General features: G+C 38.9%; 1 protein-coding gene across 5 annotated transcripts; it reads right to left on the minus strand.

Annotated features, from left to right (window-relative positions):
• Nucleotides 1–33: 33 nt before the first annotated feature.
• Nucleotides 34–19,196, minus strand: LOC127649625 (ubiquitin carboxyl-terminal hydrolase 15-like). 5 transcript variants are annotated; one of them, XM_052134832.1, is made up of 12 exons: nucleotides 18,962–19,193; nucleotides 15,093–15,214; nucleotides 14,100–14,230; nucleotides 13,557–13,683; nucleotides 13,072–13,217; nucleotides 12,569–12,630; nucleotides 9,346–9,928; nucleotides 6,147–6,242; nucleotides 5,827–6,060; nucleotides 5,399–5,552; nucleotides 5,208–5,267; nucleotides 35–3,664 (listed from the first exon to the last, which is right to left on the minus strand). In XM_052134832.1, exons 1-11 carry the CDS (start codon nucleotides 19,054–19,056, stop codon nucleotides 5,224–5,226), a joined length of 1,794 nt encoding a protein of 597 aa, XP_051990792.1. In that variant the 5' UTR covers nucleotides 19,057–19,193; the 3' UTR covers nucleotides 35–3,664; nucleotides 5,208–5,223. The 5 variants fall into 5 exon arrangements, with proteins under 5 accessions (XP_051990793.1, XP_051990792.1, XP_051990791.1 ...); XM_052134833.1 differs by having other exon boundaries at nucleotides 34–5,267; nucleotides 18,962–19,194; XM_052134831.1 differs by lacking the exon at nucleotides 5,208–5,267 and having other exon boundaries at nucleotides 18,962–19,196.
• Between the last annotated feature and the right edge of the window lie 206 nt (nucleotides 19,197–19,402).

Raw genomic sequence — 19,402 nt, forward strand, 5'->3', positions numbered from 1 at the left:
GCTGTTTTTATTTTTCACCGTCATTGTGATTTGTATGTGAAATAATGAGGTCCACGCATTTGCCTTTTACGGTTTAATAAGCACATTCAAGCCACATAGCAAACTGCTTATTCAGAGGTATAAAGCTGTTGTCATAAATATCTAGCTTTCCATCAAACTAAAAGCTCAATTTAACTAGATGCAACCGAAAAATACTATTACGGTGTAGTACAATAATAATAACTAGATAGGTACAATTTGGCAAAATGTGTCACCACGATGTCCGTCCAACTGCCCTATGTTGAAAGAGGCCACACCCATGACAGTAGGATGTTCTGGTGCAGAGATATTGGTGTTGTTACTTGGTTGCTAGGGTAACCCCATCTGGTTGCTAGGCAGTTACCAGGGTGACACTCAAAAGGCTCCTTGTCAGACTGAGTCAAATGAGCCAACCCGGAAGTCTCTACGATGTTCTGGTGCAGAGAGATGTTTTCTTACTTGGTTGCTAGGGTAACCCCATCTGGTTGCTAGACAGTTACCAGGGTGATATTAAAAAGGCTACTTGCTGTCATACAAGCCAATATTTAAGTCTCTACGACATTTCGATCCTGAGATACCATCTAAGCAATTATGAATAGAAGTCAATGGGGTTTGGTTGCTAGGGTATGGCTAAGTAGTTTCCATGATGATACTTGAAAGCTGATTGTTTTACTTGGGTGAGCAATCAGTCTTCAAGTGTCAAGGCAAGCAACCTTTTTAGTATCACCCTAGCAACTGCCTAGCATCCACATGTGCTTACCCTAGCAACCGTATTGCAAAGCCCATATCTCTACACCACAACATTTTTAAATGGAAGTCAATGGGATTACATTGCTAGGGTGCTTTAAATGGTTGCTAGGGCATGGCAAAGTAGTTTCCAAGTGGATACTTGAAGACTGATTGCTCACCCAATTAAAACAAGATATCATGTCTCTAGGACATTCTGATCCAAAGATATCCCTCTCAGCCATTTTTAATGGAAGTCAAACCAATGGTTGCTAGGGCGTGGCTAGCCAGTAACCAGAGTGAATCTTATTGGCTGATTAATAACCTATTTCAAAAGAGTCAATCCCCAAGTGTCTATGACATTCTGTTCTGAAGATATCCTTCAGAGCCATTTTTAATGGAAGTCAATAGAGCTGGTTGCTAGGGCATGGCTATCCAGTAACTAGAGTGATTCTTATTGGCTGATTAATAACCTATCTCAAAAGAGTCAATCCCCAAGTGTCTACAATATTCTGTTCTGAAGATATCCTTCTGAGCCATTTTTAATGGAAGTCTATGGGGGTGGTTGCTAGGGTGCTGTAAATGGTTGCTAGGGCGTGGCTACGCCATTTCTTGCATTGACTTGTCATAGTAGGAAAAAAAATCCCTTCCCATAGTACCCTATGGGACTTTTTGAGACCCCAGAGGTGCACCATACATCCCTTAGAAAAGTCATAACACAGGTGTCCTCAATAGGTTGGTTGTTTTGATACCTCATTTGTGGGTCTACGCCAAACACTGCAGGACGAGTTAGGTGCCGAAAAAGTGTCCGGAAGAATAATAATAAGTATGTGAGATTATAATAGTGCTTTGCAAGCACCACTAATAAATAATAATGACATTATATTTAAGCAATTTCTCCAAAGCAAGAATGCTGTTGTATTGAATTAAAGTTTTAATACTGTGATGGTCTGCTGTGCAGCACTGTATTTGACTAAAATAAATCTCTAATATTTTGTTTTGGATTGTGTTGTGAGGATACGAACACTTCTTCTGATTAAAATAATGCAATGGTATGTTGAAAAATAATTGTTTTATTTTTAATTTGATAAAAATACTATAATAAGTCATAACGAGAACGATCAAATTTTGTTTGCTGTTTTATGGAAGGCCAAACCAAAATGCTAAACCTAGTACTGTAACACTTAAGGGGCTGTGCCATTTCAGCAAAACAATTACACCTAAATAATAATCACATGGAGACACTTTAATCGACATTAAATTGAATATACAGTACAAAGTTAACATAGAACAAATGGCAAATTCTATGAATATACTTTATTGTCCCATTAGAGGCAAAAATCCCATGTGTTTGTTGTGAGAATATATGTTTGATTTAAAGGACAGCGCTCAACTTTTGGGCCAGTTACTATATCAATTCCTGGGCCGATTTCTCTTCCCAGTCCAGCCCTGCTCATGGATAACAGTCTGCAAAATGTGTAAATGTAACATCTCCCGGTTACTGACTTATTTAAGCACTTGTGGCTGTAACCACTGACATACATAAAGAAATATAGTTCTATATATACAGTTGTTGCCAAAAATATTGGCACTCTTGGTAAACATGAGCAAAGGATATCTAATGGATATCAAACAATTGCAAACAACACGTTTTATCAAAAAAAATATTTTTGTCATACATTTATGCACGTGTGGAGGCTTCACGGCATCCACCGCGGCATCCATGCACAACTTACCAAGCGCCCCACCGAGAGCAAACCACATTATAGATCACAAGGAGGTTACCCCGTGTGACTCTACACTCCCTAGTAACCGGGACAATTTGGTTGCTTAGGAGACCCGGCTGGAGTCATGATTAGAGCTTCTTAATTATTGCCCTGATGGTGGAAATGGGTATTTTCAATGCTAAAGCCATTTTCTTAATGCCACTTCCCATTTTGTGAAGAACAACCACCTTTTGCCGCACATCATAAATTTGTTCTTTGGTCTTACCCCTTGTGATGGATGATTAAGGGAACTTGGCTTGTGTGCTACCTCATATTTATACCCCTGTGATGAAGTCATGGCTGAACAACTTCATATTCCTAGTCACACAGGTGTACTACAAAATTTAAAATGAGAATATACTTCAGATATGTTTTACTCATAAGAATTTCTAGGGGTTCTACTAATTGTGGCAAACATATCTTGGAAAAAATATTAAAATATTTAATTATGAGATTTTTTGTAGTGAATATTCCGAATGAAAGATCAAAAGGATAAACAATAAAGGCATATGTTTCACAGCCTTCATTGCCCATATTTACCAAGAGTGGAAAAATTGTTGGTCACAACTAACCTATGTGACTTCAACTGTGAGTGTATATATATATATATATATATATATATATATATATATACACACACACACATATACACTGTAACATGAGGAAATTATTGGTAGAATATCAGCATCATCTAATTTGTTATGCCACACATTTTCACTGTTGATCCATAATTACAAACTCTAAACTAAGATACAGCGGTTAAGAGAATGTGGTGTGGACTTTGTGGATAAAGCTTACTTCAGGCTTAAGTTCCGGCACTTTGGTCCACATACACTCCAATTCTACTGGTGATGCACATGACTGGGAGTTTATATCTTTTTTTTTTATTGTGTCTGATTGTGTAACTGGAGAAATAGCAGAACAAACCCAAGTACATCCATTATATCCAAACAAACACTCAGAACCAGATCTCTTCCTGCTGATGGTCTCATATGACACCGATATAAACACAGCACGACCGCTCCACTCCAACTCCCAGTAACAGCATCCACACACAAAATGTCTGGACTTTTTCAGTGGCAGTAATTACTCTGGATCTGAACACAGTGAATAAAAACCTCTGTCTGATGAGAACAGTGTGGGCTGACAGGAATCTGAAGGAAATAAAAGACATAATCAGAAAATCAGAGAATAAAAAATTATTTGCCCGGAGCCTGGTTGTACACCTGGTTGAGTTTTCTGTGGCTATGTTCACACAGCAGCTAAACGTGACACAAATCGGGACATTTGTATTTCTCTAAAGATTTTCTAGCAAAGACAGGGTTCCCACATGCCCTGGAAAACCTGGAATTTTGCAATGCAGTTATCCAGTCATGGAAAAGTCATACATGGCATATAAAACACCTAAATGTCCTGGAAAATATTAATATAATAAACTGTGTCGCTAACAAGTTTTTTTTACATGCACAAAAACATGGTAACGATCGGGACTCGGAATAGGTGCCAAATACAATTTTATAGTTTCATCACTTCCAGCGGCAGCATTTTGTGAAACCACATCAACGGTTGACTGTTATGAACAAAGCCCTATCACATACTGTACATTCTCTGCTCATCTGCGGTCATCTCTGCTTTGCTCCGAGGAAATAGTTTAAGTATTGACATAATGCAAATTCGGATTTGTTTGTTCTATATTACTGTAATGTTAACTATAAAAACATTGGAGTTGTAAACTTGAGAATGACAATGGTCAGATCGCAGATTTTTTTTTAAATGAATTCACACTCTACAGTCATAGCGTGGTGATGCGGCCTTTACACATCAGGATGTGAATTCATTTTTAATAATGCAACAATCGAAGTTCACATATACAGCGGTTACCACATGTAAGACCCGATGATTTCAGTGATGTGGAAAACATGGATGGGAATCATGGAATACAGTTATAAAAATGGCATTAGCTGCAAACCACGGAATGGACATCCTGTATTTGGGACAAAAATGTATGTTTAAAGGTGCTGTAAGCGATTTTATCAATTCTAGATTTTCGACAAGATGAGCCATTGGATTAGCCAGGCCCACTTTTCCCAAAAACCTGCACCCCAAAAATACCAAATTAGCTTTTTTGACACCGTCACGAGCAGGAACTGTGGTTAAAAACCAGAGCAGCAAAATAGCGCCCTCAACTTTCAGGGAGTAGTCAAATATTTTGCTTCACTTTCAATGAAAAAAAAAAAAGGTTACAACACCTTTAAATGAATAATTAATCGATTCAAACTCTGCAGGTGCTGTGTGCTTCAAAATTAATGAAAAAAATGAATTTTTCAAGATACGTGCCTTTCATCAGACAGCGATTATATGAAAGTGACAATAGTCAAATTTGAAAATGTCAGATTTGTGCGCTTGTGGCTGTTTGCATTGCTATACAATGAACAGAAGTGTAAAATGTGAGTGAAAAAAAACTAAAACAGATTTAGGCCACATTCTTCACTTTAATAAATCTTCACCTCAATGCATTCATTCTGCATTTGAGTCCATCCTATCTGAAAATGAACTCTAATGGAAATCCTGCATAACAAATTTGACACCTTTGATTTACTATACAACATGACAGGAAAAGTCACGTGAAGTTTGACTTTGCTTTTGAAAATGCTGGAAAAGATAATGTGCTCTGTCTGTTTTATTAGCAACACTTACATTACAAGAACTCCTATCAAGTCATGGGTTCATGGTTGGGAATGTTCTGGCAGCATGTCACTATAAACACCAACAAACATTGTTGTGACAATGTGATGTTTTTATGCAAAGAAACAAAGAATTTTAATCACATCTATACCTTACATGATGCATCAATATTTTTTTCAACAAACAAATCTGCAAAACTTCACCTGTATCAGATATCTTTTGTATCTCTTTGCAGAAATACACAAGTTTGTCTCTTAGCAGAGAGACGGATTTTCCCACATCCTCAAAAGAGAGCCGAGAATTGACAGCAATGCTGGGTACATCTGTATATTCAGTTACATCAACAGAATGCAAAGTCTACAGACACAAAGACAAACAACACAATCATCAAATAAAGACTCAAACACATACAAACTAAACGCAGAAGATCTTTATCTACTTCGTGACATCATAATGAGGACACAAACACTCAACATTAACTGACAATTCAGTTATCATTTCCACTGATTCCTCTTCTATCATCCGATTTGTCAAACATTATAAATGTTTATAATACTGATAGATCATGTGCACAGATCAAAGAGTCTGGTGTACTATGAGGATCTGTGGTCTTCTTCTGGAGCTCTGTTACCTGGAGGAAATGGATGTTATCATCTGTGTGTGACAGCTGCTCTAGCTCAGTATCTCTCCTTCGGAGATCAGCAATCTCCTGCTCCAGCTGCTTCAAGAGTCCTTCAGTTTGACAAACTGCAGCCTTTTCCTGATCTCTGATCAGCTGTGTCACCTCACAGCGGCTTCTCTCAATGGAGCGTATCAGATCAGTAAAGATCTTCTCACTGTCCTCCACTGCTTTCTGTGCCGAGTCCTGTTGCACACACATTACAATTAGCTCTTACTGCTACTTTGAGCTTGAGTGGGCCTCAAAGTTGCCCAGTTGTTCTCAAAACTCACCTTATATGACTTCAGAGCCTCTTTCAGCCCCTGAACTTCTTTATCTCTATTCTGGATTCTCAGCTTGAATGTTTTCTGCGTTTCCTTTAACTGTTTCTGTAGGACAACAAACAAAAAACATGAACTCAGTAATCTTCAATGATTCAACGATTTGTCAGTGGGTCTGTACAGACCAATTGTACATACTGTACAGTGCATACAGATGGACATATACTTATAGCACACGTGACACACATTTACCTTGGGCAGCATCTGAAAACATAGACAGCTGACTTGTTACCTTGCTGCCTAATAAGTTAATGGCTGACATCGGTTTTGAATTAATTGAACTCTTAAGGAAACTGGTCTCTGAACAGTTTGAAAGCACCTTATTTTCATCGTACCACCGTATGCAGCGGAGGCAGCATTTTCCTGGTTTCGGACACAGTCTTGAAGTTACACTCATGCGCTCATGTGGATCCAGCTGAGCCTCTATCTCCTGACAGTTTAAACAGCCTGGATTGCCTACTTGGATTGTCATGGAGTGACCATCATGATTTGTGAAGAGGAACGTTTGATCCAGAAATTTTTGATTCTGGCTGATAGAATACACGCTTCAGAGGAAGATTTTAGATTAGCACTCGACGGGAAGAAAACACTGGATTTTCGTGAGATTCGTGAATGACATCTGATATCTGAGACAACGATATATCTGCATATTTGCAGTGGCAGTATATAATACACATTTTATTGATATTTGCCAGGATGCTGGATCTGCTGAAGTTGTGTGAGGTTGGTTTATTACATCTGTACAGATGAGATATGCAGATGGTGTATATATATATATATATATATATATATATATTCCATTTTCTCATTAGACAAGACAGTTAAAGTTACAGGGAACTGTTGAGGAGAGAGATGGAGAATGAAACGGGTGAGCACTTTAACATTATGAGCTCAAACGTGAATGTCGCGGCTCTGATATGCGGATTGTTTAAATGACAACTGACGTCTTAAAAAGGCAGATCTCAGCCACATCCATGCCCTGCTCCTTAAAAAATATTGGACAAGAAGGTAATCCCAGCGTGCTCAGGGATGGCCTTATTGTCTCCATCTTTAAGAAAGGAGACAAGGCAGATTGCGGAAATGACCATGGAATCTCCTTGGTCCAAAACTGGGAAAGAGGTCTTGACTTTTATAGACCTCACTAAAACTAGACTATTTAAATGGTCAAGCTCTCTGGTTGGTCTTGCCAAAAATAGGTTGCCCTCAGTAAATACATATACTGCGGCTACTGCATGACAATATGTCAGCCACAGTACTCAGTGGGAGTGGCAAAGAAGCAGAGCCCATCAGGATTGAAACTGGGTATAAGCAAGGCTGTATTATTGCCCCAACCCTGTTCTTTGTCTTCATCGCTGCCAACCTCCACCTTAAAAGTGAAAATCTGCCTCAGGGAGTCAAAATCATGTACAGAACTAGGGCTGGGCGATATGACGATATATGTCATGCCAACGATATAAAGTGTCAACCGATAGAGATTTTGGTATGTTGTGTATATCGCAATATGTAAATGTGTCCAGGAGTGCGAATCTATCAGTACCTTCACGTGAGACTGAAACCAGCTTGAGGGGGGAATGAGTTGCAGCCGGTAAAATTTACGCACTGGTTTATCAGCAGATTAACTAAAAGGAATTATGCAGATCAGGCAAGGGCCCAAGCGCGCCAACAAACTTGGTGCTGGTACTTTGCCATTCTTTTGGTTGAATTAAAACAAAGTGTTTTATAACTTTGATTGTTTGTCAAGTTCCAAATAAGGAAAAAATTATATAAGAGGAAGCAGTTTTCATTTTATATGTATTTATATCATTGACTCCATTTTCCAAAAATAGGCTTTACAACATGGTTATTTATTATGTTAACCGATTTTAACTGGTTTTCCAGAAAAAAAATTATTAATTTATCGCAATATATATTGTTATCGTAATATAAAATTACTCGTATCGTGATATAAGATTTTGGTCATATCGCCCACCCCTAAATAGCACAGAATGAAATCTTCTGAACCTGAATAGATTCAGGGCCAAAACCAAACTTTCACCACATCCATTATAAAACTGCAGTATGCAAATGATAACACCCTAGTGACCCTCCCTGAAGTGGACCTGCAATGCGCTCTAGATGCTTTTGTAAAGACATACAAGCAACTTGGTTTGGCCCTAACCAGAGGCAGAGGAGCTCGCTACAGTCCGTCAGAACACAGAGGGGCATTCCATCCACCAGGCATCAGAGGACTCGCTGCTGTCCACCTGGGGAGGAGCGGCTGTCGTCCGCCAGAGGGTGGAGGAGTGGTGGAGGACCAGTTGACAGCGTGTCTGGGACCCTGTAAGCGATTTTTTTCCTCTCTCTGGCTCACTGTCGCTCCACCCTTTCCCTCTCCCCAGCTCTAGGGAGGCGGGGAAAAGCCTGCTGGCAGGTGCACCCAAGTGGGAATCCCAGAAATACTGACAGACCAGGGAATTTCCTTCATCTAGCTGTTGATGAAGGACTTATGCAAGCTGATGCAAGCAAAACATCTCAACTTGGTTAATCACCCACAGAACAACAGCCTAGAGGAACGATTTAAATGCCAAGGATGGGCATGAGTGGGACCTCATGCTCCCATTCGTGCTGACTGTGGTTCAAAAGGTACCCCAGATATCAAATGGTTTGACCCCCTTTGAACTGATGTTTGGCTGACAACCCAGAAGCAATGACAGAGCCAGGAATTTTATAGTTTTACATACACATTTATCCAAAATGATATGTTATTTCTCTCTCACATGTCATTGTTACTCCAGTAACTTGTAAGATACAGCCCAAGCCATGGTAACTAGTTCTTAAGTGGTGCTTTCGAATTAATAACAGAGGCCTGGGGGCATCTTTCGAACGATCAATGGCAGACCCTGATCTGTGGTGCAAGAAAGTAGTTCCATGCACAAGAGGGTTTTGGGGATGCTCCTTGGTTTTTCCTTAATTATATATTTACTTGTCTGTTCAACTGTTGTATAAAAGCAATCTTACACTCGCAATTGTGCTGTTACTTGCAGCCTCGTGCCTACAGCAAAATCACAGCCATGATTATCTACGGCTATATCAGCACTCTTGCTCGTGTGATATTGTTTATTATATTGCATTACTGTATGCCTTAACATATGTGTTTGCTTTCAGTAAATACCTGTTTCTCTGTCCTCTGTGATGCAGCTGATACAATGGCATGGTTTTTATGTTCATCCACCATACACAGATAACAAATGCACTGCTGGTCAGTACAACAGTAGAGGTCTAACTGTTTATCATGTTTTGGGCAAAACATCTCCTGAAGTCGTCCAGTGGCATCAATCACATTGTGTGGCTTTCCTGAGTGAAATTCCTCATGATGCTCAAAATGAGCTTGACAGTAAGATTCAAGGCACGTCAGACATGACTTAGATGCTTTGTATTTTCTTCCTGTGCAGATGTCACATTCCACTTCTCCAGCTCCAGCGTAACTGTGAGCAGGAACTGCAGTCAGCAGTTTTGTCTTCAGTTTATCTACCATTTCAGCAACAATGGTGTTTTTGCTTAAAGCAAGTCTTTGAGTGAAGGTGCATCTGCACTGAGGGCAGCTGAAGACTCTCTTCTGATCCCAGCAGGATGTAATGCAGCTCATACAGTAATTATGTCCACAGGGAATGGTCACTGGATTCTTCAATAGGTCCAGACACACTGGACAGCAGAACTGCTCCTTTGCCACTAAAATACTGGTTTCTGCCATTTTACTACATGAAAACAGAAACAGAGAAACAGATAAAACCACTTGCTTAAAGGTGTGCTGAAAATGTATTATTCTTCATTATTGTTAATACTGCTCTGGATTATAATGACAGCTAGCACTGCACACTTAACATGACAAAGGGCCATAAAGGGACACATTTATCACATTTTGTTACGTTACAGCCTTTTTCCAAAATGGAATATTATTTTCCATTATTTCCAAAATTCTACAAACAATACCCCATAATGACAACTTGAAAGAAGTTTGTTTGAAATCTTTGCAAATTTATAAAAAAAAAAAAAGAAGAAGAAAAAAAAAATAAATCACATGTACATAAGTATTCACAGCCTTTGCCATGACACTCAAAATTGAGCTCAGGTGCATCCTGTTACCCCTGATCATCCTTGAGATGTTTCTACAACTTGATTGGAGTCCACCTGTGGTAAATTCAGTTGATTGGACATGATTTGGAAAGTCACACACCTGTCTACATGAGGTCCCACAGTTAACAGTGCATGTCAGAGCACAAACCAATCCATGAAGTCCAAGGAATTGTCTGTAGACTTCCGAGACAGGATTATATTGAGGCACAGATCTGGGGAAGGGTACAGAAAAACTTCTGCGGCATTGAAGGTCCCGATGAGCACAGTGGCCTCCATCATCTGTAAATGGAAGTTTGGAACCACCAGGACTCTTCCTATAGCTGGCCGCCTGGCCAAACTGAGCGATCGGGAGAGAAAGGCCTTAGTCAGGGAGGTGACCAAGAACCCGATGGTCACTCTGACAGAGCTCCAGCGTTTCTCTGTCGAGAGTGGAGAAACTTCCAGAAGAACAACCATCTCTGCAGCGCTCCATCAATCAGGCCTGTATGTAGAGTGGCCAGACGGAAGCCACTCCTCAGTAAAAGGCACATGACAGCCCGCCTGGAGTTTGCCAAAAGAGTGACTATGAGAAACAAAATTCTCTGGTCTGATGAAATAAAGATTGAACTCTTTGGCCTGAATTGCAAGCATCATGTCTGGAGGAAACCTCATCAACAGCCAATACCATCCCTACATTGAAGCATGGTGGTGGCAGCATCATGCTGTGGGCATGTTTTTCAGCGGCAGGAACTGGGAGACTAGTCAGAATCGAGGGAAAGATGAATGCAGCAATATACAGAGACATCCTTGATGAAAACCTGCTCCAGAGCGCTCTGGACCTCAGACTGCGTGAAAGTTCATCTCCCAACAGGACAACGACCCTAAGCACACAGCCAAGATAACAAAGGAGTGGCTACGGGACAAGTCTGTGAATGTCCTTGAGTGGCCCAGCCAGAGCCCAGACTTGAACCCGATTGAACATCTCTGGAGAGATCTGAAAATGTCTGTGCACCGACACATCCAACCTGATGGAGCTTGAGAGGTCCTGCAAAGAAGAATGGGAGAAACTGCCCAAAAATAGGTGTGTCAAGCTTGTAGCATCAAACACAAAAAGACTTGAGGCTGTAATTGGTGCCAAAGGTGCTTCAACAAAGTATTGAGCAAAAGCTGTGAATACTTACACATGTGATTCTTTCATTTTTAATTTTTAATACATTTGCAAAGATTTCAAACAAACTTTCACGTTGTCATTATATGAGTATTGTTTGTAGAACTAACAATAGCTGTAAGATAACAAAATGTGGAAAAAGTGAAGCGCTGTGAATACTTTCCGAATGCGCTGTATATATATTTGGAAGCACTCATATCAGGCCGGTAGTAGGGGGTAATACTATTTCACCAGACACGCGCTGGATAGTGGTTGCAGTTCTAAACACAGCAACTCCAAAATGACATGTTATGCATAAAGATGACGCTGGACAAGGGGATAGCAGTTACTGTCCATCACTTTTACAAAGCAGGACAACAACACAACACACCCAGAACAATCTATAAACATGAATGCCACATTGCCCACTCTGTGAGCGGACACGGCAACACAGTTAAAGCATGAATAACGTATCTTACATTTTGTCATGTTACTTTTAAAGGTAACTATTCCCTGGTAGCACTGTCACGAATTGTCATTTCTAATTACTGAAAATACCAATTGGCAATATTAAGATATCAAATGTCCATACACATGGCATATGCATACAAACTACTTGTATCAGCTGCTATTCCAAGATTAGGTACTTGGTATCGGTATATATATTATTTAGCAGAAGGCAGTGAGGTGGCATCCCAATGTAGTCCAAATGTTACCAGTTTCTTCACCATTTCATTGCTCTTGGATGTGCAAGAGCTTTAACAATGAACTTTTAACATTATGAAACACAAACTGGATTAGAAGATAAAAGAGGTCTATTTGGTGTAACCGGATGAGTTTTTTTAGACCAGCCTAAATTAGCTCCTCCCACTCATAAACACCTCCACAAAGCCACGCCCTCAGACCGCTTCCTTCCAGCTGCTGAAGCTGCCATTATGACTGCATGAGAGATGAAAGGAAAAATCTTGGTAAAGCAGAGAGAATGGAAGCACCAGATCAGCAAACGAAGATACAAAAAAACTTATAGTTTTTATAGTCAAAGCTATAAACCCTTTTCTAGTGGCTTGTTCTAAAGCTGGATGTGTCCTGAAGAATGTAAAGACCCAAACTGCAGATAAATAAACTAAACACTTACTTGAATGTGGAAGGACTCGGAGGACACATCTTGTTTTTATTCATCTGTTTTATAACTAGAACCTACAAGGTGAAAAAGAAGTTTCAATGGACAGATGCAAATTATTAACAGACTCAGAAATTCCTTTAAAGCATTTTATGGTTCTTCTTTGAAGCAAAAGTAGTAACCTATTCTGTTAAATACTGACTATCATATTTTTCGCTCAGTTAAAATGATCAGGATTTTTTTTTGTATTACATTTTTCTTTTTACGTTTGAGGTACCATTATTGAGGTCCTCATTACCAGTGCCAAATGTTCAAAATATGTTGAAAAGTAATGCTCTTTTACTGTTATCAGTATCAAGCACTCCTACTAACCTCATGTGCACAGGTGTATAAAATGTAATTAAAAAAAACTTCTTTAGCCTGATTTTACACTTGTGCAGCAATGATACCAGCATTCTGTAAAACAACACATCTCATGTTGGGATCATTTCCTGATTTAATTAAACAACATTTCTTACCTGTCCCTCAAAGAGTCCAGCATTCTGAACAGTGCAATCCGGTTTGTTCAAAGGCTCAATCGTGTTGCTCATATATTGGCTCCACAACTTGGTTTCTCTGTCGTCTGGAATACGGAATAATTTACGCATCTCCCGTTCAATGTTGTCTGCCAGCACAAAGGTGATTTAGATCATTTTCCTTTTTTTTAAATGTTCAGATATGCGAGGATAAACCAAAAAGCCCTAAAACATTATCTTTCAAAACTCACAAATACGTTCAAGGTTTTATCTTTTTAATAACAATTAAAAAAAAAAAAATGTATATGCAAAAAAAAACCAAATATATTATAGACAAACAATTCAAATAGATTTGTTTTCCATATTCTAAACTCTAACTATTTAGTTATCTAGAAGTATCCATCAGCCTGAACATAAAATAACGCACATCCAATAGAAGAAACCATCAAATGAACTCTTATTTTCTGCTAAATCTGAAAGGTGAACACCTATTGTGTCTGCTTTGCTGAACCTTCTGGTAACAATATTGTCCATATTGCCGTCTTCACGTAGATTTAGTTTGGTGAGATAGACTTCCACCTTACAGTGTTTCATAAACATACCCTGTTCCACCACCTGAGGAAGGAAACAACAATTACTATCAATCAGTCCAGAAACAGGGAGACCTACAGTTACAATTTATGATTTGTGTCACATTACACACCAGCACATACAGGTTACTTACTACATTTAACATTTTGTAGCAAATGACAATTTAACTAGAAAACTAAATAACAATTTTCATCAAAGTCAAACAAAACATATCAGGTGTCACCAGTTTATCATTTTTATCATCTTCTCAGAGAAAAAAAAAAAACACTTACACAAAACAAATGGCACTTATAACAATATACCAATAATAACAATAATACACATATTTCAAGATAGTCCTACCCACCCTTATCCCACTGCCTATATTTTGCATTATATTTGATTTCAATGCATTGGTCATCATCAACATGAAATGACTCTCTCATCCATAACAGATTTACCTTTCGAGCAATTGGCTCCTGTCCCTCTGTCAAGCCATACCAGCAAACTAACTTACTCCAGCCATCTGTGGGCATCAGAATATAGTCCAGCTCATCTATAAGGTGCTCCTTAATGTTGAAAGCATCTCCATCTAAAACAGGAAAAACAAAGATATCGCTGATGTATTGTGGAACAAACTATTCAAAAAGAGAAGCATTTGCTGAAAACACTAGATAGACAGACCACTCTTAAACTTTGGGTAGAGTTCAACTTAAAATTCTGTAGTGTATCAACTTATTTTGTTGATACACTACAGAGTGAATCTATAAGGCTACATGATGCATTATGGAACTCAACTACACAATAAATGAATCCCAATTTGCATACCTTTGCATCTTGACAGCACATCTGAGAACCATCATAAACCAATCCTCTTAGTACAAGGGGTTAAGGCAACATTCTCATATAAAACATGCATTGGGAAACCTGTTGGAAATAGAACACCTAAGCAGCATTGACTTACTCTTTTCAACACATTATGAAGGGGACACAATAAACATATTCTTGCATATTGCATTTACATTTTTACATTTACGCATTTGGCAGACGCTTTTATCCAAAGCAACTTTCAGTGCACTTATTACAGGGACAATCCCCCTTGAGCAACCTGGAGTGCCTTGCTCAAGAACACAATGGGGGTGGCAGTGGGGATCGAACCGGCAACCTTCTGACTACCAGTTATGTGCTTTAGCCCACTATGCCACTGTAACCAGTCCTGATCGCCCCTCTCCGAACGGGACTCGAACTGACGTCTCCGGCATGGGAGGCGGGTGCTCTAACAAGGAGGCTAAAGGCTACAGCCTCTAGCGTCAGTCACTAGTGCACCTCTTGAGGTCAGGAGAGTGAGGTTTACACACTGCACAGCTATCTACCAGCTGGCTCCCGTTGCATGGACAGAAAGTATGCAAATTGGGATTCAGCCCATTTTCCGTTCAGTTGAGTGCAATATGAACCTTGCAGAATGCTGGAGTTATCCACCGGTCCAGGGTAGACCTCACCGATATTACATGTGTCCCCGCTGTCAAAACCAACATATTTCTTCCACTGCTTGAACCAATGAATGTCCACCAAGTACCTGTGGAAAAGATTAAATAACTCTCAGATCAGCCAAACATGGACAAAAAACTACTAGACTTAATTGATGGCTTAAACATTTTATTAAATAAATATATTAATTTGTTTCACATTGTCCGGAATAATCTACCAATTTAAACAAATCACCAAGGTAATGAAATCTAGCCGGTTGACATAGATAAGGTTTTGTTGAAATTGTGAGAATGGTTTGTCATGGAAGCATCAGTTACAATGGGTCAATAAAATTACATAAAAAAGAATGTTTTGCATCGTATTTCCTGAAACTGCTTTAGGGTTCCTCAAAATGGCACATCCTCAGTTTTGTTTAATACAACAAAAAGTTATTAAAATACATCATGTTATGATGAAATAACACTTGACCGGAACTGTCTCAAGATTATCTGGACACAAATTTGGAAACATTTTTGATAAAATGGTAGAAAAACTAGTCGGGCCAATGAACTTTAGTCAGACACCACAATTCATTTTACATGAATGAAAATGAGGCTGTGAAGGATAGAAAAAAGTCTGTTCAATGGGTTGTAATGTTGTGTATCTTGGTGTAGAAGTATATGTAACAGAGAAAATGCATCTAACAGATAAAAAAAAAAACAAGAAAAAAAAGTGTTGGATTTGACCTTGCCTACAATAATCACAGTTTTTTCTAACCGACGACATGGACAATATTGTGACAGGTTGTTTCCAGTTTACGGGTCTCCACATTCATTTGTATAGTATCCACAAACGGTGACACTATCGTAACGCTTGTTGACCGTTAAGCACTATGGTGAGAACACGGAGGCTTCTATCTCAGTATAGAAGATCTCTGCATATCGGATTATTTTGCAATTAACATAAAATATATTGTTTCTATACTTATAATCACCAACCAATAGTTTTATATAATTCCATAGTTTTTAATTTGACTACGTTATTCGCGGTGCTTCATGGGATTGTAGTTTGTACCCTCGTGAAAGACGGCAAGTACACCGAAAAATACTTTCGTTCTTTTGTTCGATTTTCAAATAAATGTTTTGCTTTAAATCAAAATTTGTAATATTGTGATTCATCTCGGAACTGGTTGGCATGGTTCATAGCTTACAACTCTTTTATGAAAGATTCTATGAAAATCCAATGGGAAGTATAAATGGAAAACATACTTCCAGAACCTAAATGGCTGATAAGGAGGGTGGGCACAGTTGTGCTATAATGCCAAGACAGAAGCCTTCTACATAAGGGAGCCTAAAAGCTTATATAAAATAGCATAACGCAGCGGTCCCATAGACATTCTATGGGCAGTACACTGGCGAGGAGACAAGTGATTGTTTTTTTTAAAGGATGTCTATAGGGGAGATGCTTCAGTACGCTGAATGAACAGCTTTTGTGAGGAAACAGCTCATCGCTTAATGAATTGATCACATGTCCACTATTCTTCAACATGTTTTACACTAAATCCTTTGGAATAAATATTACACTGACAATTTTGCAACACGTGTCAGTTTATGGCTCTCTCCTATTCAGTTGTATGGTATCCAAAAACTTACCGTCGTAGCACACTAGTTGACCGTTACACCAGAGCTCTTATATACAGAGATCACAACCTCCGCGTTTTTAATAGTGCAGAGACTGTAACAGTCAACTAGCATTTTATGACAGTATTTCACATATTATTTGTTACCTCACAATTTTAAAAGGCTAAAATGTGATTAAAATGGTTGTAAATGGAATATTACTAGGGCTGTCGATTTAACGCGTTAATTCAATTTACGCAATTAATCACAATGCCCCGGACCGTAATAAGGAAGATTCCTGAGAAACGCAAGCTTGTAGTACCACCTGTTTACTCCAGAGGGCAGTAAGTGAAATTTCAGCTGTATGAGCAACGTGCAGTTTATACATGAAGAAAACACTTCAGTAGTTACGTTCTTGCGCTCAAAACACTCGAAGGAGCCCAAATGTGATCTAAGGGATCTCAAGATGTGTTTAAAGATTTAGTATTAAACTATATTTAACTTGACACAGTGACCTAAACATTTTAAGTATTCTAAAGCCGCTTTTTGTATTGTCTTATCAATGATTAACTCTTCTGCTACAGGAATGTAAAGCATTTTAATTATTTGAATATTTTGTATTATATATATATATATATATATATATATGTAATATTTAAAGATAACTATGTATAATTATATATTGTATAATCTTTATATATTGAGTTATTGTTAAATGAGGGGCTTTCTCAGCAAATATTTATATATGCGATTAATTAATCGGGACACCATGTAATTAATTTGATTAAAAATTGTAATCGATTGACAGCCCTAAATATTACATAAAATGTACACTTTCACATGTAGGTGTGTGTATGAATTAAGTGACTGTATGTGTATGCATGTTTGTGAAAAAGTTGGTAATTATAGCAGTGCTGATGTAGGGCCATATAGCACGATTGCAAGTGTGATATTGCTTATATACAACAGTACAATGAACAAGTAAATTATTAATTTTTTTAAAAACGAGTATGTTCATAAAAACACATTTGTGCATTGAACTACTTACTTAAACGACGAATCAGAATCGGCTGTTGCTGGTTTAAAACAAATGATGTCTCCAAGCCTTCATTAGTAATTCAAAAATTTCACTTCAGAAATAGTATCACGTGCTGTTTCTAACAAGTTATTGGATAAACAAGGATGGATTGACTGGCGTGTGCGTGTCTATGTGTCTTTGTCTGTGTGTGTGTGAGAGAGAGAGAGAGAGAGAGAGAGAGACAGAGCACGTGTGATGTTGCCACTCCCAAGCAGAGATGCTCTCAGCTTTCTGAAGGTCAGCTTTCTCGGTGGAAAAATAGCATCCAAGCGGGGGTATTTCTCACTATTTGGTGGTAGCCGCGCAAGAGTCATTCACTATAGAAACTGCGATGTCCTCCGCCATTTTAAACAGTGTGTATCCAATGTGGAAACTCGGTAAGTGCCTCGAGTTCTGTAATCAAACAGTCTGGTGTGTCTATAAGCCTTAATCCTGAAATTGTTCATTTAAAGCCTTTAAAACGATGTTCTAGCTTAAGTTATGTAGTGGTAATATGAGCATCACGGAGCGCTGTTCTATGTAAACAATGACTAACGGATTCAATTTATGTCACCAACTGGCTCATATTACACACAAAAATTACATTTTGCCACCACCTGCTGGCTAACATATGTCATTTCAAAAATAAAGACAGTAACTCCTAACAGATACTGCTCTTACACCTTAGTTTAGAATGGCAGGAACACAAGCGGAGTGATATACACAGTGAAGTGTCCGGCAGTGCTGATCAGTTCTCATGGAACGTCTCTCGTCCAATCAGATTTGAGGACCAGAACTAACTGTTGTATGTATATGTGTACACATACCATCTTGAACATTTTGTCTTTGAACTTCCGGTCTAGCGTTAGACCGGAAACTCAAAGACAAAATGTTCAAGATTGTAGCGCACTAGTTTCTCTAGCACATAGAAGATATCGGGCCAAGATAGCCTGCAGCTTATCTTGATTTACGTCTTCCTCCTCCTCATCAAAACTTTGGCAAACTACAGAAAACGGCTTAGGAAATCAGAAACATTTTAATAACTTCTGACAAGCAAGGCCACTACTAAATCTCACCAACAAAAATGGGCCAAAAGAAGGAGGAGAATTGTTCTGTTTTAATTCATTTATTACATTTTCAGACCCCTCTGTGTTTTTCCCGCTCTCGTCACGAGACTCACCATTTGTCGCCTTCGCGCAGCGCCGTCTTCAGCAGCGTCGCGATCTCCTTGCGCTGAGTGTCCAGATTCAGGTTGGCTTCCCTACCTTCCGCCATCTTCCCTCACCATCACATCCTGGCCTCCATTCTTCTTCTTCTTCTTCTTCTTCTTCTTCTTATTGGCGGCTCGCATTCTATAATACAGCATTACCGCCATCTACTGTGGGTTACGGATCAGAGACTCTTTTCCTTCTCTCCCCAGACCTTTCAGGACTCGTGCGCTCCCTTCGGTACGTGCTGTCGAGTTTTAACTTTTTTGATGCCAGGGTGCCCCAAATATGATGGTCCCTTGAGAGCTTTCTAAATTAAAAAGGCAAGGCAGCTATTAATTCAGACATTGTGAGAAAAATAGCGCGATAACCAAATTGTGATGTTTTCAAAATTCAACAGTTGGGTTTAATAT

This window comes from Xyrauchen texanus, chromosome 9, assembly GCF_025860055.1.
Source record: "Xyrauchen texanus isolate HMW12.3.18 chromosome 9, RBS_HiC_50CHRs, whole genome shotgun sequence".
Taxonomy (NCBI): Eukaryota; Metazoa; Chordata; class Actinopteri; order Cypriniformes; family Catostomidae; genus Xyrauchen; species Xyrauchen texanus.